General features: G+C 44.5%; 1 protein-coding gene across 2 annotated transcripts in view; it reads left to right on the top strand.

The window, feature by feature from the left end:
* Positions 1 to 23,678, top strand: part of LOC138735825 (protein CBFA2T1-like) — a 221,214-nt gene that overhangs the window by 72,530 nt on the left and 125,006 nt on the right. For both annotated transcript variants that reach the window (XM_069884303.1, XM_069884302.1), the window contains exons 2-4: positions 9,412 to 9,552; positions 10,850 to 11,079; positions 14,052 to 14,141. In XM_069884303.1, the coding sequence (XP_069740404.1) occupies positions 9,412 to 9,552; positions 10,850 to 11,079; positions 14,052 to 14,141 (461 nt within the window). The remainder of the gene's footprint in view (positions 1 to 9,411; positions 9,553 to 10,849; positions 11,080 to 14,051; positions 14,142 to 23,678) is intronic.

Below are 23,678 nucleotides of genomic sequence, written 5' to 3'. Positions count from 1 at the left end.
GGGAAAACTCGGCAGGTCACACAACATCCATAGGAAATAAAGGGTAACCAACGGTTCAGGTCTGAGCCCTTCGTCAGGAATCTGGAAAACTACAGATGGCTGAATAAGGGAGGGTCAGCATCAGAACAAGTCTAATCAGGGGCATTATGGAAACCGTTGGTGGGGAGGGGTCACAGTGTAACATTGGAAGACTCATTCAGTGGGGGAAGGGGTGCTACTTACCTGCCATGAACCTCCTCCTCACACTTCCCCTTCCTCCGATGTTGCAGACAAATGCTTTGCTTATGTTGCGTGGAAACCAGTGATGCTAATGAGACTAGTGCTGCGGTGGGGGGGCACAATAACTAATTTGAGGGCAGTGCCCGCGAATGCCCCTCTTGGCGCCAGCTGTGGGGGAGGAGGAGAGGGGTAGTAAAGGGAATGAGAGGAGTATAGGCTAACAGGTAAGAGTTAATAGGTGCAGGCAAGAAGGTGAGTGGACAAGAAAGAAGCCGAGAAGTCACGGGGGGAGAAGGCAGAGAGCTAAGGCTGGTGAATCTCTGATAGGAGAAGATAGGAAAGGGGTGGGGAGCTGGAGGAAAGAGGGATAGGGAAAGAGAGCAGGGGAAGGTGTTAGTGGAAAATGGAGGTCAATATTGACGTCATCTGGTTGGAGAGTAATGATATGGAATATAAGGCATTATTCCTCTAATTTGATCTCTTAGTAGAGTGGAGTAGACCAATAGGAGCCAAGCATATTTAAGGGCTCCATGGATTGAAATCATAAAGTATTTTTGTTTTTGTTTAATGTTGGTAAGAGAAGAACAGAGGAAACCAATTAAACTTGACTACTTCATAGGGAAAGGGGCCCATAAACTTTGAACAGAGTTCTTAGCCAAAAAAATGGTTGAGAATGACTGGAATAGAGAGTTTTATGACTGAGATCCCAAGTCATTGAGGAAGCAGTGATAGATTTATCAGTCAGGATGATGTGGCTTTATGTGGAGAACCTGCAGTTAGACACGCATGAGACTACCAATGCTGGAGTTAAAAACAAAAATGAAAGGTTCTGACCCGAAACGTTTCTGCTCTTTTGTTCCCCCTTAAAGCTGCTCGGCTCCAGGAGGTAGATTGTTGCGTTAGTTGGCGGTGTTCCTGTTTGCCCACCGCCTGGATCTCAGCCATTTCCGTACACCGGCCCCCTTCCCCACTCTCTCAAAACGTCCTTCTGATGACAAATTTAGTGATTCGATCTTGCACTTTCAGCAGGAGTGGGAGAGATGTTCTCTGGGGGATGACTGGATCTAGGAAGGGCTGAGAGGGAATGATAAGGGGGTGGTGGGGTATCCTCTTAAACCAGTGGTTCTCAACCTTTTTCTTTCACTCACATAACAATTTAAGTAATCGCTTACTAACCACAGAGCACCTATGGCACAGATTAGTAAGGAATTACTTAAGGTTGTATGCAAGTCAGGGGGAAAAAAAGGTTGAGAGCCCCTGTCCTAAACTAATTCTGCATCGTTTTTCACTTGCAATTTTCCTCCTCCCCCACACCCCACCCCCCCCAAGCCACCCCAATAGGATAAGCAAATGAGTCCCTCACAGATTAATGCCATTCATCACAGGAGCAATCTCCACGACCTCGAGGATCTCACCAGAGTAATTTAAACTGCATTAACTAAATTTTTAATGTTACCATTCTGTGGCTGAGCAACAAAAAAAAATGATCATCCTCATTTCAGTTGGGCAGCAGCTGGTGTGCACTGAAGATGGATAAGTTCATTACACTAACATTTTCACAGTCTTCCATTCAAAAGAGTGAGGCCACCCAGTCCTTTAATAGATTTACAGCTTCTCTCCCAGCATCACTCAACCTGTCTTGTGCAGCTCACTTTGGTGAGTGAAACGACAATTTGCAATTATTATTTTTTTTAACAAAACTCTATTCAAATGACAACATGACAAAACAACACAAACTATATACAGAACTAAGACCACAAGAAAAAGGCCATTCAGCCCATTGAATCTGTGCCATCATTCATTTGTGAGCTGATCCATTCTCCCACTCAGCCCCACTGCCTGGCGCTGGCCTTCTCCCCATAACCTTTGATACCCTTGGTAATCATGAGGCCATCAGTCTCTGCCTTAAATACACCTCGGCCTCCACAACCGCCTGTGGCAACAAATTCCATAGATTCACCATCCTCTGGCTACAGAAATTCCTCCTCATCTCTATTCCAAGTGGATGGCCTTTATTCCTGAAGTTGTGTCCTCATGGAGCGCAACACCTTTACGGCGCCAGCGATCAGGAATGGGGTTCGAATCCCGCGCTGTCTCTAAGGAGTTTGTATGTTCTCCCTGTGTCTGCGTGAATTTTCCCCGGGGGCTCTGGTTTCCTCCAACCATTCAAAACATACCAGGGGCGTAGGTTAATTGGGTATAAGTTAGGTGGCACAGACTCGTGGGCTGAAATGGCCTGTTACCGTGCTGAATGTCCAAATTTAATTTTAAAATTGTCATAGATTCTCCCACCATGGGAAAATACCTTTCTACATCTACTCTGTCCATCCATTTTAACATTTTAAATATTTCTGTGAGATCACCCCTTCATTCTCCTAAATTCCAATGAGTACAGACCAGGAATTGTCAAACACTCCTCATATGATAACCTTTTATTTCTTGTAAACCTCTTCTGAACCCTCTCCAACATCCTCTCTTTAACGAGGAGCTGAAAACTGCTCATCATACTCCCAAGTGAGGTCTCACCAGTGCTTTATAAAGCCTCAGCATCACATCCCTGCTCTTTTATTGCATTTGCCTTCTTCGTCACCAACTCAATCTACAAGTTTATCTTCATGCTATCCTGCACGAGGACACGCAGGTCCTTTTGAATCTGGGTATTTTAATTGTTCCCTCCATTTAGAAAATAGTCTGCTATTTATTTTTTTTCTACCGAAGTGCTTGACGTTCACTTTCCAACATCCTAAACGTACTAGTTACATTGATGGAATTTGCAATAAGCAATTATCAATACCACCCCTTTGTTACATACCAAATTGTAGTACAGATGCAATAAACTACACACTGAATACATTTTCAAATTAAAATCCTGTTGTTACTATTTTTGGTGCACTCTATTTCCTGGAGGGCACAATGTTCCTGGAACTTTCCCATCATTCCCTTGGATACCGCGGGCCCAGATGTAATCCTGACAGAGGAGCAGGCAGCTGGCTCGTCCAAAACCCTCGACTTCCCGCTGCCTTGACCCGTGAATGACCAGCTTGGACCGGCCTGGCAACAACTTAACCAGGAGATCCTCCGAGTGACTGACCCACCCCCTCCGCAACTGGGTAACCATAAATCAGGAATGTGGGGCTGAAATTTGCAATTATTTACCTCCTTTATCATTATAGAACATGGCAAAGAGTTTCATATCGAAGTGAATTCAGCCAAGTAAAACATGAACTTCTGTAGACACCATGGTAGAAGTAAAAACACAGTGCTGGAGAAACTCAGCAGGTCAAACAGTGTCCTTTATTATAGCAAAGGTTAAAATACATCATCGATGTTTAGTGCTCAGGCACAAAACATCGGTTATAGCATCTAGGTTGATGCACACTAGTGACTCCACCCACTCCCAACCGCGTCACTAGTGTGCGTCAAGCGTTAGTACCGCCAGCATTCCCACCCGCTCCCCCCCCCCCCCCCATTGACAGGTTCCTGCCAGAACCCCCCACTTGTTGACAGGTCCCTCAAGATCCAAAATCACTAATGTCCCTTCTAACATACAACATACGTTCTGGCGCCAACCCTGCTCCAGACCCAATTGTTACTGAACTATTTTGCTTGAGAGAAATTCTCATTGGAGTTCTGAAACCGTGCACATAACGAGTCAATGAGATACGATTAAAACTGTGGTTTTCAAACTTTTTCTTTCCACTTACATACCACCTTAAGTATTACTAATGCCATTGGTTTTCTGTGATTAGTAAGGGATTACTTAAGGTGATATGTGAGTGGAAAGAAAGTTTGAAAACTATTAACCTAGGGCAGGGGTTCCCAACCTGGGGTACATGTATCCCCAGTGGTACATTTGCACTTTTCAGGGGGTACATTGGGTCTGAGAGAATAACCACTACTGTACAATACATGGTGTTGTAATCTGCAGTCAGATTGCATAATGTCGTGTTTTTTTATTAATCCGTGTCTGCCTGTCCCGCATCGGACTTGTCAGCCACAAACGAGCCTGCAGCTGACGTGGACATTTACCCCCTCCATAAATCTTCGACCGCGAAGCCAAGCCAAAGAAAGAAAGAAGAATTTTTAGGGGTACACGGGAACTATAAAAATGCCCAATGAGTACAGAGGAACAAAAAGGTTGAGAATCCCTGCCCTAGGGTCAAGACCAAGCATTCAAAGTTCAGATTTGTTGTCAGAGTACATACATGACATCACATTCTTTTTCCAGTGGGCCAGGCTGAATTATCAGTAGTGCAAAAAAAAACTGCTCAAAGAAAAGTTATGTATACAAAAGAGGGAAATGTAAACAAAGAAAGAGATGTAAAGAAATTGACTGTGAAATACAGAAAAAATATTCAATTGTGGGGGTGTGAGCAGTGGAAGAAACAACAGCCACCACGTTGAGGGTTGCTAAAGAATGGTTTTATTCCAATTCAGCATGCCCCTTTAAGGGCAGCATGAGCTCAGTCATCTGGTGCATTGTGACATCATAATCGCTACTCAGGTTGCGGGCTGGAAGGGATACTGGAGTCAGAGAGAAACCTCCGATGACGCCATTTCCCCATGGCTGCCCCGTCACGTGGCAATACAAGCGGGGTCGATTGTGCACTGCCACACAATAATAAATAATGTGCAAAATAAGAGTCCTCAAATGATTCTCCACTTGAGTTTGTTGTTGGGGAGTCTGATGGTGGAGGGGTAGCAGCTGTCCTTGAACCTGGTGGTGCAAATCTTTCCTGATGGCAGCAGCGAGAACAGGGCGGGTGCTGGGTGGTGTTGATCCTTGACGATTGCTGCTGCTCTCCAAAGGCAGCGTTCCCCATAGATGTTCTCGATGGTGGGAGAGTTTTGCCTGTGATGTCCTGAGCTGTGCCCACTACTTTTCAGCTCAGTGATGTTGGTGCTCCGTACCAACATATGGGTGGAAAGTTTTTTCAAATGGTTTTGAGAGGGATATTTTCTTTTGCACAGTGGTATCTAGAATTTGTTGCCAAAGCTGGTGGAATCGGATACAATCATTAGGTTCATGAGACATTTACTTAAATTAAGAAAGGCGTAGAAGGATACAGTCCTTAATGTGAACAAGTGAAATTAGTGTAGATGGACAAAAGAGTCAGCATGGTCATTGTGGGCCGAAGAGCCTTTTTTATGTCATCTGACTGTGACTTTACAAGGAACTGCCCTGTGATACTGGACCCAGCTTCTCCAAGCTCTTTCTTATCTTTGTAAAAATTTATGCAAAGGCCTTTGATTAGGTTTCTAATTCACCTCTGTCCTGTGGGTCTGCTTGGCTTGCTTCCTGCCATTTAACTGACCCTATTTATTTCTCCAGCTGCAAACATCTGTTGGTGAGACAGGAACAAAATAAAATAAATTGGGCTGAAATATCAAGAGCCTTGTGAAACACTCAATGAGAGGATCTGGGCGTTGCTGACAAGGCCAGCATTTATTACTCATCCCTAATTCCCCACAAGGGGGTAGTGGCGAGCCACCTTCTGGAGTAGCTTTCCCCTTCTGGAGAAGGGATCGCACGTTGAGCATGGGTGGGGAATGCCGGGATATAGTCCAGAAGAGGGGCAAGGATTGGCGATCTAGTTCCAAGTCAGGTTGCTGAAAGACTTGCAGAATCCCGATCCCTGTTGCTGCGACCTGCGTAGTTTCAGCCTGTGCTGTGGGGGAGAGCCCGCTCCAGGGCAGCTATTCTCATGGGGGGGGGGGGGGCAGAAGCCATGGGGGGTGGGGGGAGACAAGGACTGAAATCATAAAATATTTTTTAGTTTTTTTTAAAATGTAGACAGTAGGAGAGAAGTACAGAAGACATACTAAAGAAGTACTATTAGTACTTGGAGCTTATTTGTCACAAAATACTTTCTACAGTAAAAAAGGTTAGACTGTGACCAAACTAGCATGTTATCGCTAACATTTACATAGGGTATAAGCCCTATAGGTACTGGGAACCATGATAGGTAGGTGGGACGTCAGGAGCTCGATGGACGGGAGGCCGGGGCATCAGGACTTCAGAAGGAAGGGTGGGCAGAGCATTGGGAGTTCAGATAGGTGGGTGGCCGGGTTGTCGGGAGCTCGAATGGGCGGGCATCGAGAGCTTGGATGGGCAGGCAGTCAGGATGTCAGGAACTCGGATGGGCAGGGGGAATAGATCACACCTGCACTCCGCTAATTTCACTGCCTGCACCATAATCACACGATCACAAGCCATGCCCACACCACACTGCCAACAGATTTCTGCAAGCCTTGACATTCATGTCAAATACCTGCATGTGGCTCACAAGCCACGGTTTGGCCACCCCTGGTACAGGGCTAGAGTGAAAAGAAAGTTCGATTACCACCAAGCAATAGTGATAGCACTATTATGGGGTTCATTTAGGAGCCTGTTGCAGGGAGGAACTCTTTAAACCTGGTGGTGTGTGCTTCTGGGAAGAGTGAGGTGTCCTCCAAGTGTAACTGAGGTGATAGGATACTAACTGAAGGGAATTATGGTCCAAAAACAGGGCATCTTTGTGCTCTCACCTCCCACCCTTGTTCATTGTCCTATACCCTCTGTTGACTGACAGCTCAGCCATGGTATGGAGTCGCACATAATGCGCGTCAGAGATCCGTGATGATACTGGCGTCAATAGGGGGGTGTGGGCTGAACCGAGTGACACCATCAGAGGGGGTACTTTTTGAATTTTCTAATGCACTCCGTTCAGAGCTGTCATTATTTATTATCCATTACACTTTGAATCACATGGTTTCATTTGCACGCGCTACCAGCACAAGCTGTTGTTTTAGTTGCTGCTTTTGTCAAATGTTCTGGTGTTTTATCTACAATATTGTGGTCATTAGTATTTGTGAACCTAGATCAATAACTTTTTTGAGAATGAAGAATAATTAAAGGAAAAGGGGAAAAATCAAAAAAAGCTTCAGCTCAGTTACTAATAATTCAATGTAGAAAGATTTTACAAAAGAATTTTGTTGTTAGCATTCATATAATCTAAGAAATATTACATTTAAGCAAAAATGTTAAAATCAGCACAGTTTTGATGTAGCTCTTAAACATTTTTATTTCAAATTGTTTTCTTACCGAATTTTCAGTTTAACCACATGAAACTATGTAAATACATTTAGGCCGTGCATAGGATATTGTAATTTAAAGGTGTCATTTTAATTTTTCTAATTCTTTATCTCACTGCTATTCTCATTACATTTAGTGATATACAGGAATTACGACTTAGGAGTAACATGATTACAAAAAACCTTATCGAGGATTCTGTATGGTCTGGTATGGGACGAGGTCCTGGGGGGGGTGGGGGATGACAACATGAGTTAACGCACTGGGTGACACCGGCCCTAGTGACGACACTGCGTGATGGAAGCGTGCCACGATGACACATTGGATCAGAGCTCTGGATCCATCACAGGTGCATGCTGTGTGCTTCCGGGAAAGGTGGTGTGAGCTCCTTCATAATCCTGTGTGGCCTATCCCCAGCACAGGAAGCCTTTACTGAAGGGGGAATAGCTGTGGTGGTCTTTCAAAAATTGTCTGGAACTAATTATTTCTTGTTCTCGAGCTACCTCATCACAAACACATGCTGCTGGCATAAGTACAACTGCAACCATTTCCCTTCTCTAACCTTGTCTCCTTTCCTTTCCTCTCTCTATGCGGCTTTGTTTCAGCAAATCTGCAGAATTCCAGCTGTATTACACGATGATGTTTCAGCATCTGACTCCTAGAGTTCAGCTGTGCAGCAGAACCCTCTGCAGATTTCCCAGAACTTACACTGAGCAAGCTGCGCACTGTGTCCATGTCAGGCAAGGCCTGTGTCAGATAGAAAAAGTCCATTCTTCCAAATTTAGAAAAACAGCTGCAAGGGAAAAGGTTAGGTAACTATCATATCTACTCATCTAAAAATTGATTCCATCTAAAAGTTGACCCCACCCACCCCCCCCCCCCCCCCCCCCCCAGCCAACCCTTATTTTTTTCCAAAAATCTCTAAATTTTCCATATCTTGCTTCTAAATGTCAACCATGGTGTTTTGCTCTGGCCATCTGCAGGCTGGAACTCCCAATACCTTGGTCACAAAAGGGGGCCTTGGCCCTGGCTGTTCACCCACTGGAGCTCCTGAAGCCTCGAACGTGGACTTCCCACTCAGCCTTGACTGCCCACCCATTGACGCCTCAAACACAGATGTTTCATCCGGCCCTAGCCTCCCACCCATCGGAGCCTCCAATGCCTCAGATGTGGGCGTTTCATCTGACCCTGCCCGCCCTCTCATCGGAGCCCTCAATGCCTTTAACACCCAGCCCTGGCCCCTCCGCCTATTGGAGCTCCCGACCCCTCGAACGCAGACGTTTCACCCGGCCACGGCTGTCCACCCATCAAAGCTCCCAAAGCCTTCAACATGGCCTCGCGCCTCAGCTGCCCGCCCTTCGGAGCTCCCGACGAAGCAGATACTTAACCGCAGTCAAATGTAGTATCCATGTAATAGACTTCTCCATAATTTCTTTTTAAAATATTTTTATTGAGTTTAACAAAGTCCCATTTACTCAAGGTACATAAATCAAATCATATCATATATATGTCACATATCAATTGAAAATTAAAAGAATAACTATTACATAACTTATTTCATTCAGGACATCAAATTCTATAACTATAATAATTAAACAATCAAATTACAACTCGTACTATGTCCAAAAATAATAATGAATACAAAAATATATAAATAATACACATTAAAATTCCCTTATTATACTTCTCTGATGTGATCATGTTGTTCTATGTTCTGTAACACCACCCACTAAATTTAATGGTGAATAACAGTCGACAAAATCAAACTTTTACATGCATGTATATGGTGAATGTATGGATGATTTGATATTATTTCAATGCATGTGATTTTTGTTGTGTTTTTAGGCTCTGCATTTTCAATATCTTAAAAGAAATGTTAAGCTTTTTGTTAGCAAGATTAGTTTTTAATAGTTTTGTAAGTCAGATATATTGGTTGGGGAATCAGTAGCTATGATTTACATCTGGTTTTTGGGAAACTGCATCAACAGCGGGAGGTAAAATGGAATTTAACTCAGAACTACCACACAATTGGGATGAGCTGATCCAATATCAGGAGATCCCATGGTGTTTGGATTTAAAAATTTTCTAAGAAAAAAATCTCTTCTTGTGTAATTTAACAGTCAACGGAGAGAAGAAGCGAATAATGCCAGGATCTCCCGTGGATGTGAAGGCCCAGTCGAGGGCGACTCCACCCACTATGCCCCCACCACCTTCATCGACCCAAGGAGCACCACGGGCAACGTCCTTCACCCCAACGTCACGTAGGTTCCTGCTAATGCCCAATGCATTGGTCATGTTACTGATCGACCTTTGTGGGGGTGGGGGGGGGTCGGAATTTCCATAAATACTCATGTAACAGTCGATTCCATATAATAGTCAATTCCCCCCCCTTTTTTTACCCCAAAAATCGCATATTTTCCATATGACCTGTGTAAAAATTGATGCCCCTAGCATGGACTCTTGCCCTGGTCACTCATCCATCTGAGCTCATGATGCATTGATTGCAGACTCTCGTCCTGTCTGCCCGCCCACCAGAGTTCCCAAAGCTCCAGTCACAGTTTCTCTCCAAGGTCCCGATTGCCTGCCCATCCAAGCTCCTGATGTGCTGGCCACAGACTTTCTCCTAGGCCCCAGCTGCCCTCCCGTCTGAGCTCCTGACACCCTGAATGTGGATCTTCATCCCAGCCGCCTGCCTATGGGAGCTCCTGACGCCCCAACCGCAGACTCTCGCCCTGTCCGCCTGCCCACAGAGCTCCCGATGCCCTGGCCACAGTCCCTCTCTTAAGGCCCGGCTGCCTGCACATCCAAGCTCCTCACACCCCAAGCATGGATCCTTGCCCTGGCCACCCACCCATCCAAGTTCTAGATGTCCCAAAAGGACTTACCACCCGGTCCCGGCACCCGAGCACCTGATGCCTCTTTGTGGGGATAGAATGGCAATAATACAAAAGGGAAATGGAAAACTAGCTGATCTCTGCATAGTCCTTCCCCAGCACACTTTTCCATTGAAAAGTTTTCCATTTCCTTTTTGAACTGCACCATTCTATCCCTCAAATTTTCCTTTCAGGTGGCGTAATCTGACCATGTGCTGGGGTGTCCTTGCCTCCTTTTCTGCCATCTACTTAGTCTATTTCCACCAGACATTGATGTTCCTTTCACCGGCATCACTTGGGCCACCTCCACCCATCCCCAGAAATTCACCTTTTTCCTAAAAGTCAAGAGTTCAGAACTGACCACAGTATTTCCATTCTCCTGGGGCTGAGTGCACAGAGAAAGTCACCCTTGCCCAAACCAAGGCTTTGTATCAATAGTGCTCAAGCCCCTTATCTAAGGTTGGCCAGTTTTAACCAGATGACCCACATTTCTTGTCACCTTCAAAGCAAGTGAAAGGCTCCAAATTGATGCAAACTCTTCATTTTAATGAGTTTTTAAGAGAGTTGTTAAATTGAGTTAAGATGAATGGTCAAATAGAAAAAATTTTTGGTTTTATGATTCTAACTCTGTGTGTGTGTGTGTGTGTGTGTGTGGTGTGTGTGGGTGTGTTTGGTTTCCCCCCAGTGTCCAATGGCATCGACCACTCCCCCCCTGCCTTGAATGGGGTGCCGTCCCCACCACAACGGTTCACCAATGGCCCGTCATCCTCGCTTGCTAGCCAGCAGCTCCCTGCCACTTGTGGTGCACGCCAGCTCAGCAAGTTGAAGCGGTTCCTCACTACACTGCAGCAATTTGGTAACGACATCTCGCCGGAGATCGGGGAACGAGTGCGCAGCCTTGTGCTGGCGCTGGTGGTGAGTAACTAGACAGGGGAACAGCATAGGGGAGGAGTGGGTGTTGCTGCAGAGGGAAAGGGGAATAAGAACAGGCGAGGAGACTGTTTGGCCCCTCTGATCCATGTTCTGATGTATTGGAGTTGACTGTATCTCTAACCTCTCACCTCGATCCACCTTTGACCTCATCTGTTAGCTTTTGCTCCTCCCCTGCCTCTTCCTTCTTCCCCCCCCCCCCCCACCCCTCTTATATAAGGGAGTCTGTTATTCCTTCTACATGACAAAGGTCCCAAGTCCAAAACGTTACACAAAATTGTAACGGGACCGGGTGGTAAGTCCGTGTTTGGGGCATCTTGGAACTTGGATGGGTGGGTGGTCAGGGCAAGGATCCATGCTTGGGGTGTGAGGAGCTTGGATGTGCAGGCAGCCGGGCCTTAAGAGAGGGACTGTGGCCAGGGCATTGGGAGCTCTGTGGGCAGGCGGACAGGACGAGAGTCTGCGGTTGGAGCAACATCCTTCCATTAAGGCTGCATGACCTGCTGAGTTTCTCCAGTACATTTGTGTATTGCAGTTGCCCAACATCTGCAGACTTTCTTATTTAACATCCATGTTTCACCAACCTTGTTCTATGACACTGGGTGGGCTTGAGATAATCTGTCAATGGGGAGATGAGAATGTCCCTCTGTTTTCTTCCCCATGGCCCATTTATCGGGCAACAGCCTGGTGTGAAAATAGAGAAAACTATACAAGTAATATTCTGATCAGATACCCCTTTGCTCTCCCTTCTTCAACTACCTCTTAAGCCTACCCTTAACTCTTGTGCTCGGCAGTGGTTATGAGGCATTGCAGACTCTGGGGTAGTAGCGGACCAGTGCAGGGCACCAGAAACAGGGAGAACCCCCCACCCCCCTCTTTGAGAAGGAAATAACACTACAGGACAGTGACCACGGCAGTGAACCAGCACAGGACTCACACAGGCTGCTGGCAACTTGTGGTTAGAGGACCTGCATTGGCAGTGATTCCTGGACACTGGCTCATGTGAACCAGGTATCGGAGCCAGGATTTGAGAGGGTGCTGAAGGGCCTCGGGCGCTGAAGGCTTCCCAATCACATTGGAGGTTTGGATCTGGACCTCAGGTTGCCTGTGGATCGAACAGGAGTCTGTGTGGCTGCAGAGGCTGTGGGAGCTCTGGAGGAGAATCCATGGACACTCTTTGCTTCTCTTTCTCTCTCCCTGTAAAGGATGCTGGGTGACATGAATGGTGAACATGTCAGGCAGAAGGCAATTTTGTGTCACATTACATATTCTGTACTATTACATGACAATAAAGGAATGTTGAATTGGTGTGGATTGCAGCACAGTACAGTTCCTTCTGCACAATTCATCCATTCCAATCAAGTTGACATCAGGGATCATCCCATTTTCCATGTCTTTCTAAACCCTTCCTACTTATATACTGTATCTGTCCAAGTGTTTTTGCACCCAATTCCAGAGCTTCCTTTGGCAGCTTGTTGCAGATAAGGACTACCCTATGAGTGAAAAGGTTGCCCTCAGGTCCACTCTCTCCTCAACCCTACACCCTCTCATTCTAGAACTTTCTACCCTGGGATAAAGATGATCCAGTTGCGTATTCCATAGCCCCACCACCTTCACTAGATAAAAAGGATTTTCTTACTCACCATCCTATATACGCCACCTTCCACTGAAGTTCTTTCCCCCGGATCCAGACCACCAAAAGATATTTGTATCTATTTTCCTTACTCATTCCGATCCTGCCCACCCGATCTCCATTCAAACTAAATCTCCTCACATCTCAACCACAGGGCTTCACTTGGAAAGGTGTGGGTTTGGAGCAGGGAGAAGGATTGAGCTGTGGGAGGGGAGAGGAGTGGCTGGTATGGTGACCATTACTGGGAAGGAGGTATTCAGGAAGGTACAATGGAGATGAGGGAAAGCAATATAGGGGGAGGTGAATGGATGGAGCTTGCAGATTTCAGGAACAAGCTTGCCACTTGACAGCAAAAATGTTTCCGTGTGGGCAGGAACATTGAAATTTGGTTTCCAGAAGGACAAACCCACCATTTGTAAAGTCTGCTGGTGAGAAAATGAAACCCTTGTTTGTGTACCTCTCTGGTTGCCCTGTTTTCAGGTTATCTCTGCAGGCTTGAGACCGCTCTTATTGTCACAGTGTGTGCAAAGTGCGCTGCCTCCACAATACATCAAGGCAGACCTCGACTCCTTCCCTGAGCCAGATCCCAGTCATCCTTAAACCTCCTGATTTTTCAAGAAATTTAAATTAAATTTTAATTTTAAACAAACGGTAACAGGCCCTTCCAGCCCACAAGCCAGTGCCGCCCAAATACACCAAACAACCTTCAACCCCTGTATGTTTTGAAGGGTGGGGGGAATCCCAAGCAGCTGGAGGAAACCCACACAAACACGGGGAGAACGTATAAACTCTTTACAGACAGGTCCGGATTCAAACCTTGGTTGCTGGGGCTGCAATAGCGCTGTGCTAATCACTATGCTAACTGTGTAACCCTTAACCTTGATGACTAACTTCCTTAATTAGTTCTCAGCAACTGTGTGAGGCTGAGAAGTTCGGGGATTTATCACTCTGTGAGGAGAAATGTTCTCGTCCCTGGATCTAAATGACTGACCACTTACCTTGAAACTATGTTCACTCATTCAAGAGTCTTCCATCAGTGAAAGAGGGAATGAGTTTCCTCTCATTCCACCATCTCTCCCCCTCTCCCCCTCTCCCTCTGTCATTGGAAAGTAGTTCCTCAAAACCATGGTACAGTAACCTGGGTTGCTTTCTTTAGTCTGGATGTATGAGTAGACAAATGATCCGAGTTCCCAAGAGTTTTGGTCAACCTAGGGGTCTTCCCAAAAGTTAGCATCCAAGGGGTTGTTTTTCCACTGATAAATGAGCCTCTTGACATCAGGAATACTCATCTGACCTTTTTTAAAAAATTTTCTTACACCTGCAGAATTCAACTGTGACCATTGAAGAATTTCACTCCAAGCTTCAAGAGGCAACAAACTTTCCATTGCGGCCCTTTGTAATTCCATTTCTAAAGGTAACAGTCTCCTCCTGTTTAAGATTGTCTAATGAGAGGGCTTTATTGTGGGGGAGGGAGATGAGAGGACTTTATTTTCTCTGTTCATTTTTGCGACCTGGGCATTGGTGGCAGGCCAGCATTTATTACCCATCCCATCCAATGAGACTGACGACCCTTGTCTTTTTTTTAAATTTTTTAAATTTTTCGCACTATGAGCCATATCACTCAAAATACATACAAAAATTTCCTTCTTAAATATAGACAGTGGCATTTTCTCCCCTTTTTTCTGCCCTACCTTCCCATCCCACTCCAAACCCATTAAACGGACAACCATTGTCAATGACGTTTGTGACCATCACTCAGCTAGATACCCTGGATCTAACCTTCTGGCTATGATCATATGTCCCATGATTACCGCCTTTAAGGGACCACTTGCAGCAAGACCATTGGCTGCGGGAGGCAAGATAACCAACTCAGGGCTCCTATTGAGAGGCTTCATCGAGTGACCTCCTTTCACCACCTTTCACACTTACTGCTGCAACTTTTCCACAGCAAAGTTTATACCATCTTGAGGATCCCCTATCCATGATTATCCCATTGCTGGTCACCAAAATCTTTTTACACCCATCTCCAATATTTTTGTAATTCTGCACTTTATGAATACATGAATTGCAAAAATTCACTTAGATGAAGAAACCCGCGTTCACTTCTATGAAGGAATTATAATGGGTTTTCGCTTTTACAAAAATTGCCTCCAGTAGTAGTCAATGGGTCTTCGCTTTATGAATTTTCGCTTTACAAACGGTTTCTCAGGAATGTTCTACCTTCGTAAAGCAGGGTATACTTGTATTTTACAATTCCTCAATTATTTTTCTCTTGGGGAAAAATTTTTACTTTATGGAAAGTCCAGAGCAAACCTTCAGGAACTCTCCATTATTGATATCTCTTGAGGAAGGTAATTTTTTTTTTGTTTAATGGAAACTGAATGCAAGTTTAAATTTATTCATCACGGAGTTCATTCAAGAGTCTTATAATGGGAGGCGGAGAGCTGACTTTGAATCTGCTGGTGTGTGATCTCACACTTGTGAATTTTCCTCCTGGGGGGGGGGGTGAAGGGAGTATGGCTGGGGTAGGATGAGTTTCATTATAAGTAGGCTGATTTTTCGAAGCAGCGGGAGTCAGAGATGAGTTAATGGAGGGGAGGTTGTATGTGTGTACGGGGAGGGGGCTCTTTGCTGAAAAATTTCATAAATTGTAGATGGAGATCAATTACCATATTATTTCAGTACACCCATACTCCGCAGTTCTTCTCTATTACTCAGTCTCTTCCGTGGTGCAAGTTTTATATTGTCTTTTATTAATACTCCCTTAGTATACTGCTAAAATCTTACCTAGCACCTTGACACTCACTCAATTGTCATTCAGCATTTATTCCTCATCCATTGGTTTTCTCTGCACAATTATTAGTTGCAACATTATTACTCAACATTGTTACTCTGTACACCAATTGTTACTCAGTTCGCCGTTCTTCATCTACTTCGTCATTTCTTAATACAGTCCACCAAAGTTGTTGATCAGAGGCCACAGGGGAGTGGAGACATTGTCTGGAACCTGTCTCAAAGGACGTGAATTGTGCGTGTTGCTGAGAATCTTTTGCAACAAATTCATTCTGTAGGTCGCTATACTTCACTGAGTCAGGACTAGTGGTTTGGAGCCTTGCCCCAGGGGCCTGCAAACACATACTAGGCTGCCGTGGATGTTACTGGTGAAGACGTGAGGGATGGGGCTTTAAGCAGAGGCCAGGGGCATCGGCTGCCACCTCAAGTAGGAGTGAAAGATCCCGTAAGATTATTTAAAAGAATGGAAGAAGCAAATTTTTTTGTATTTATCTACAACACAGTAGAAGCTAAATCCGGCCACTTAAACCGTGCTGTTGAATTACATCCAAATTAACCTAAAACCTTGTATGTTTTGGAAATTGAAGCACCCAAGGAAAACCCACGCAAGTCATTGAAAGTACAAACTCCTTACAGACTGCGCTGGATTCGAACCTGTAATAGCATTGCACTAACCGCTGCGTTGACCGTGCTGCCAACATTTACCTCTTGATCACAGATGTCTGTGGGAGCTCTGTCCAATAGACTATGCAAGTCATGTGATTTAGCAATATACAGAGAGATTGGTACAACCTCTGGAAGGCCTTACCAATGTGAGAAGACTACTCTGGACCAACCTGGAATCTCAGACTGGTTCTCTGAATCTGTGGCAGGACTTTCACGCCATCACATCCTATAAGGTGAGACGAAGTAGCATCATTAACCACGGTACATCCTTTCTGGATGAGCTCAGTGCATTCTATACAGGGATCAATGATGCCTCCCTGCGAGCCTCCACAGGCCATGGTGACTGCATGAAAGAAGCTTCGGGAGAGCAAATCCCCAGGAAGCATCCAGCCCAGACAGTGTGTTCTTTAAAAATTTGCAAACTAGTTGGCTGGAGATTTTGCAGATGTTTTCAATCCATGTCAACAGCAGACACCATCTTGCTGGCCCTCCACTCTGCATTAGATCACCTGATCCACAGAACACCATCTTCTGGCTGTTGTTCATTGACTACAGCTTGGTGGTCAACACCATCATACCAGCAACACTCATCATGTCAACCCACCTTTATTTACCCTGCTTGCACGGTAAAGACGAGATAGCGTTTCTCCAGGACCATGGAGCTTATTTACATAAATACAAGTTAAACACATTGAAATATTAAAATGTATACAGTAAAAGTCCACAGTACACTATCCATATATGTTCTGGGAATTCAGGAGCCTTGTGGCTTAGTGGAAAAAACTGTTGCCTTTCACCTGCATTGAGTGTTGCAGATGGTAGGAAGAGAGCCCCCAATGATATTTTCCACTGCTTTCACTATCCTTTACAGGGTCTTATGGTCCGAGGTGGTGCAGCTTCCAAACCAGGTGGTGATGCAGTTGCACAGCATGCTCTCAATGCATCCTCTGTAGAAAGTAGTGAGGATGGTGTCATTGACTACACTAAAGGATTTGGGATTCTGTACATCATCTGCAATTAGATCCTCGACTTCCTCATCAGTGGAGCCACATCAGTGTGGATCAGCAACATTACCTTCTCCCAATTGCCAATCAATACAGGGGCTTCCCAAAGCTGTGTGCTTAGCCCCTTTCTCTATTCCCTGTACACTCCTGACTGTGCAGCCAAGTTCGACTCCATCATAATCTATACATTTGCTGATGACACCACTGTTGGCCAAATAATGGAAAGTAATGAATCAGAATACAAGACTGAGGTCAGGGGTCTGTTTGGATGGTGCCAGAAGAACAATCTTCCTTTCAACGTCAACAAAACCAGGAGTTAATTGTGGATTTTAGAAAGGATAGGCCAACAAAGCACACATCTGATTCATTGATGAGATGGTGGTGGAGAGGGTTAGTACTTTCAAGTTCCTGGGAGTCCACACCTCTCCTGGATCCAGTACACTGAGGCAACCATGAAGGCGGCAAACCAACACCTCTCTGAAATCTGAGGAGAATTAGCACAAAGTCAAATATTCTATTGAACATCAATGGGTGTGTGGAAAATACACTGACTGGCACCAACACAGGCTAGTTTGGTGATTCGACTGCCTTGGAACATGGAAGGCTGCAGAAAGTAGCAAATATACCAAGTCCATCAAGGGCTTCAACCTCCCATCCACTGCAGACATCCATGTGTGGTGTTGCCTTAATGTCTTCCTTAACGCTTTGGACTCCGTGTCCATTTTCAAGGACTACCAACAAGTGCACATACTCTTGTGTCCCTGTTTTATACCCAACCACCAGCTGGAATTGTAGTTCACCCACAGACCTACTCTGGAGTATATATTATGAAAGGTTAAAACTAACCAAAGGATTAAATGAGTCTCTGATTGTGTTTGCTGGTGGTGGAGCATTCAATGATAAAATTCAACCTGACTAAGAAGGCAGCCAATATCATAAAGGACCCCCATCACCCTGATCTCAATCTCTTCTCACTGTGACCTCTGGGCAGAAGATACAGCACCTTTGTCAGGTTCTTGAACCTCCCCCTACCACTCCAACCATAAACCACTCTGAGACCACAAAAAGACCTGTGTACACTATTCAAACACCACTTCCTCTCACTGTAACTGTAATTGTGAATATTTATCTTCCATCTGTTAAATTTATGATCTAATGTACAGTATCAGATTTGTGTTTTTCTTTAAACAAAAGAACCTTTGGCTGCAGCATGTAAAAAGCTTATTTATTTATTTTTTTAATTTCTCACACTATGAACCATATTGACCAAAATACACACAAACATTTCCCTCTTGAATATACACAGTGTCATTTTCTTCCCTTTTCCCCCCCTCCTTCCAACCCCCCTCCCTACCCATTAAACGTTCAACATATATGATACATTAAACCCATTAAACAATGTCATCACACAATGAAAATAAACAAGAAAATTGTGTCTTCTACTTTTACACACTGGGTCAGTTCATTTCGTCGTCTTCTCATTCAACCTGTTCTCACTGTGATAGGGGCACAGTGCATGAAAGATATCCAACTTAAAGCTCATCAACCATGACCTCACTTTTATTCCATTAACTTTTTAGTCATGGAGTAATCTTAGAATTTTACAGCACAGAAATTGGCCCTTTGCCCCACCTCAACCAAGTTGAAGTTCATTGTCATCTGTCCTTGGCACACAACAAAACATAACACAAATACAGACAGACAATGCATGTGTGGTAATGTATACACATATGTAAAAATAAATAAATATTGTTTAATTAAATAGTAGTCTTGGAGGGTTAGATGAGCATTTCATCCAGCCGTTCAGTAGTTTCACTGCCTGTGGGAAGAAGCTGTTTCACAACCTGGTACTCCTGTATCTCTCTTCTGATGGGAGTAGTGGTTTGCCACATGTAGGGTTGTAGGGGTCCTCAATGATTTTGCATGCCCCCTCCCAGCAACGATCCCAGTAGATCATGTCTATGGGGGAGGGAGACCCCAGTGATGCTCTCTACCCATGTGGTCCTATGGATTGACGCTCGACTTGCCTACGTTAGGTGTCCCTCCTATCAAAGTACCATTTAAGTTTAAATTACACTTTTAATTTAAATTAAAAGTGTTAATTTTAGCCATACAGCATGGAAACAGGCCCTTCCCGCACCTGAGCCCATGCTACTCAAATGCCCCAATTACCTTACAACCCCTGTATGTGTTTAAAATGTGGGAGGAAACCAGAGTACCCAGAGGAAACCTGTGCAGAAACAGGGAGAACGTACAAACTCCTTACAGACAGCATTGGATTCGTACCCAGGTTGCTAGTGCTGTATTAGCATCGCACTAACCGCTAAGTTGTTATGGTGTTTCCCTCCACCATCTCCTCCGTCAGCTTGTTCCAAACTTTCCCCACCCTCTTTGTGAAAAAGATACCCCTTAGATCTCCTTTAATCTTCTCCCCTCACCTTTAATCCATGCTCTCTGGGTTTCGACTTGCCCACCCTTGCGAAATATAATTTGGCTGACTCCGCTCATTTTGACTCATGATTTCGTAAACCTCCATGAGTTCACTCCTCAGATTTGTAGGCTCCAGCATCTATCCAATCGACAATTGCAGGCCTCCATTCCAGGCAACATCCTGGTAAACCTCTTCTACAGAAGAACATCTGGAAAAGGAGGAGGATGCCATCTGTCCCGTCAAGCCTGCTCTGCCATTCAATAAGACCGTGGTTGATCTGGCCATCAACATGGCTGCACTTACTCTCCAGTTCACCATTCTATTTAATTCCCCCATTATTCAAACTTGCTTTATGAGGCTTTCTAAGGCACTGATGTGGCCTCATTTGGAGTACGGTTTTGGGCTCCTTATTTCAGGAAGGATGTGCTGGCATTGGAGAAGGTTCAGAGTAGATTCACAAGAATGATTCCTGGAATGAAGGGATTAGCAATATGAGTAACGTTTGACGGCTCTTGGACTGTACTCTTTGCAGTTCAGAAGAATGAAGGGCACCACTTTGAATGTTGAAAGACCTGGACAGAGTAGATGTGGCAAAATTGTTTCCCCTGGTAGGGGAGTGTAGAACAAGGGAGCACAACTTCAGGATTAAAGGGTGCCCATTTAAAACAGAGAGGAATTTCTTTAGCCAGAGTGTGGTGAAACTCTGGAATTTGCTACAGTGGGTGGCTATGGAAGCCAGGTCATTGGGTGTATTTAAGGCAGAGATTGATAGCTATTGGAATAGTCAGGGTATCAAAGGTAATGGGGAGAAGGCAGGGGACTGCGGCTGAGTGGGAGAATGGATCAACTCAGAATGGCAGAGCAAACTTTTCAGGCTGAATAGCCTACTTCTGCTCTTATATCTTATGGTCTTAATTACATTTTAAAAAAATAGCCTCCACTGCTTCATCAAGCAGAGAATTCCACAGATTGACTACTTTCTTCCTCATCTCTGCCTTAATTCTACTCCCTCGAATCTTGAGCCCTGTGTCCCCTAGTTCCAGTTGTGCTGAGCTCTCAATTGCTACCATATTCTTTTCATAAAGTGTGTACCGTACTCCAAGTGAGGTCCAGTTAGTGTTTTGTACAGTTGTTCAGCAGTCCCAGGGCATGCCAAAGTTCTTTATTGCCAGCAGTCATCTTTTTTTTTTAAATGCAATTTCTAAAACATGGCAGCAAATTTATGTACTGCAAGCATCCACAAATCAATCTTATAACCAGATCAACTAGTGTTTATTGATGGTGATTGGGGAATAAATATTGGGTGAGGCTCATGCAGAACTCAACTCATCTTCAAAATGGATAGCATCGGTGAAAGCAGATGAAGTTCAACAGCAAATCGAAAGGGTATAGGTCTCTCTGGTTCTGTCAGAGCCACTGATGTTAAGATGGTCAGGCACCGAGAACAGTGACAGAGTTCCAATGTTACTATATATCTTGGACCATATCTCGTCGGGACAGAGTCTTCTGTTAGGTGTCTACTCCCATATTACCTCCAAGCAACAATTTGATTGATCAAAGCATTGATCACCAAGAGAAAATGGAGTAATAAAGGATTTTGGAGTAACAAAGGAGAGCTGAATGACAAGGGACTCTGAAGTAACAAAGGAGACAAATGAATTACTGAGTAACAAGGTGGTACGGAGTTACAAGAGGATACAGATTAACAAGGAATCACTGAGCAATAAAATCCCCTTTTCCACTTATGTCCCACTAAATTGGCTGTTCACTGTCCCAGGATAGGAATGGTGTTTTCACACTTGACCGCTCTTAATTGGGACACTTGCAAGGAGCCATCCCCGGAGTTAGGAGTGTTCTACCTTCTACCGGTGATGTCACGATGCATCGAGTGATTGTGGACCTGCCATTAATCCTGATCAATGTATTATCATCTTATATTTGAACAAAATTAATTATTACATAATTAAGCCTCATGTACAGCACAATATGAGCCCTTCAGTCCCTGTTGTTGTGCTGACCTACATAAACCTTTATCAGGGACTGTGGGAAAGTGCTATCAATAAATAGCACTAGCAGAAAGTTTTTAAACAGCGTGGGAAAGTTGGTAGCGCTATCACTTACAATTTAAAAAAAGACCATGGGGAAAAAGCAATGGGGGACCTGCCATGCAAGAGTGAAAGGGCTGCACTCATGGAGGGGTTTCTCTGCCACATGGTATTCTGGGAAGTCAGGTCTGCCATCACTTTTTTCCCCATGGTCTTTATAAAGTATGCACTATATCGCTACTAACTTTCCCACACTGTTTGCTATTGTCTGCTATTGCTATTTATTTCCTCTCTCCTGCTGCAACTTTTCCACAGCAAAGTTTATACCTTCATTTTAATCTTTTCTTCCTTTACATTCCTGCCCTCACACAAAAACATGGGTAATTTCTATCCCACAATGCAATTGTCCATTCTACACTTGCCTGATTGCATCGCCAGCGTCTGCAGATGCCAGGGATTGTTCTAGGGGTCAAGGTTGCCAATCCCCGCTATGAGATGATGTCATCTGATGCCGACATTGAGAAGATTTTCCTTTCAAACTGCATCCTTTTTAGGCTGATTGGCCATTAATTCCTTGGTACACTTGCAAGTATGAAAGGGGCTAAAGGGTACAGAGTAACAAAGCATTAATATGTTCCAAGAGAGTAAAGTAACAAGGAATTATTATGTAATAAATGTTCAAGTTTATTTCTCATCAGATTGTACAAGCACATGGAGGGTTTGTTCATCGGTTATTCAGCAGTGGGAAGAAGCTGTTCCTCAGCCTGGTGGTTCTGGGTCTCATACTCCTGCATCTCTTTCTGAAGATGCAGGGTGGCGGGGGTCCTCACTGATTTTATGAGCTCCCTTTAGACAATAATCCCAGTAAATCTTTTTGATGGACAGTGGGAGTGGGGAGGTGGTGGTGGGAGGGAGACCCTAGTGATCTTCTTTGCTGTCTTTATGGTCCTGTGGGTTGACTTCCAATCCAGTGCTCTATAGCCACGGTACCACATTGTGGTACAGCTGGCCAGGATGCCTTTGATAAAGCTCTTGTCTTCTTTCTTTGGCTTGGCTTCGCGGACGAAGATCCTGTAGAAAATTGACAAGGTGGGCAGTAGCCTTGCCCGACTTAAGTCTTCTCAGGAAGTGCAGTCACTGTTGTGACTTCCTGACAAGTGAGGAGATGTGCTTATAGGATATGTCACTTTTGTGTCAAGGATAGGTCATTAAGAAACAGAGTAACAAGGAATTAGTGAGTAAGAAGGGAGTAAATAGTTAGAAAAGGTTAACAGTTAATAAGCAGTTAAGGAATGGCTGAGTAACAAGGGAGGAATGATGGAGGTAAGAACATTCCCCACCAAACAAACCTGTTGAGGGAGTATTTTTGCAACATCTTTTGATGGAACAGCTTGCATTCCCTTTCAGACGCCTATGGTGTGTGCGTGCATATCTGTCTGTTGTGTGCATATGGGTGTGTGTGCTTGTCTGTTCGTGTGCATAGGGGTGTGTGCCTGCACGCATGCATATATGTCTCTGTATCTGCATGTGCACACTAACATAATGGATTAGTAATAATTTTTTAAAATACTGTATGGAAAAGAAAAATCTATTTGTCCAGACCATGACACCTTGAGATGCAGCTTTCAGGAATGCATCTAACCAGATTGGTTCCACACCCATTGACAAGTAAAGCAGTGACTCATCCTGACTTGTACCCTGAGCACAGATAAAGGAAGCAATGTATATTGTAAGTAATGACTTCCCCATCCCAAAATAACCAAGTGCAAAGAAGTCACTTTGAACTGCTTTTGTCATGCAGGAAACTTCCCAGCTCAACTTCAAAATCTTCTAACATGGCACACAGGGCATTAGCTTAATGTCTCATCTGAGATTTAACCCCTTCTTCACCTGCATCACTCCCTCTGGTCTATACTGGACAGTTCTGTGAATTATTTTGAAACAAATTAGCATACTTACCTCCGGGGTGTTCTGATGTGGTTGTTTACACAGGGGCACTTTCATGCAGCCTT

The sequence above is a fragment of the Narcine bancroftii genome, chromosome 6 (genome assembly GCF_036971445.1).
Source record: "Narcine bancroftii isolate sNarBan1 chromosome 6, sNarBan1.hap1, whole genome shotgun sequence".
NCBI classification, from domain to species: Eukaryota; Metazoa; Chordata; class Chondrichthyes; order Torpediniformes; family Narcinidae; genus Narcine; species Narcine bancroftii.
This window is presented reverse-complemented; position numbering and strand designations above follow the sequence as displayed.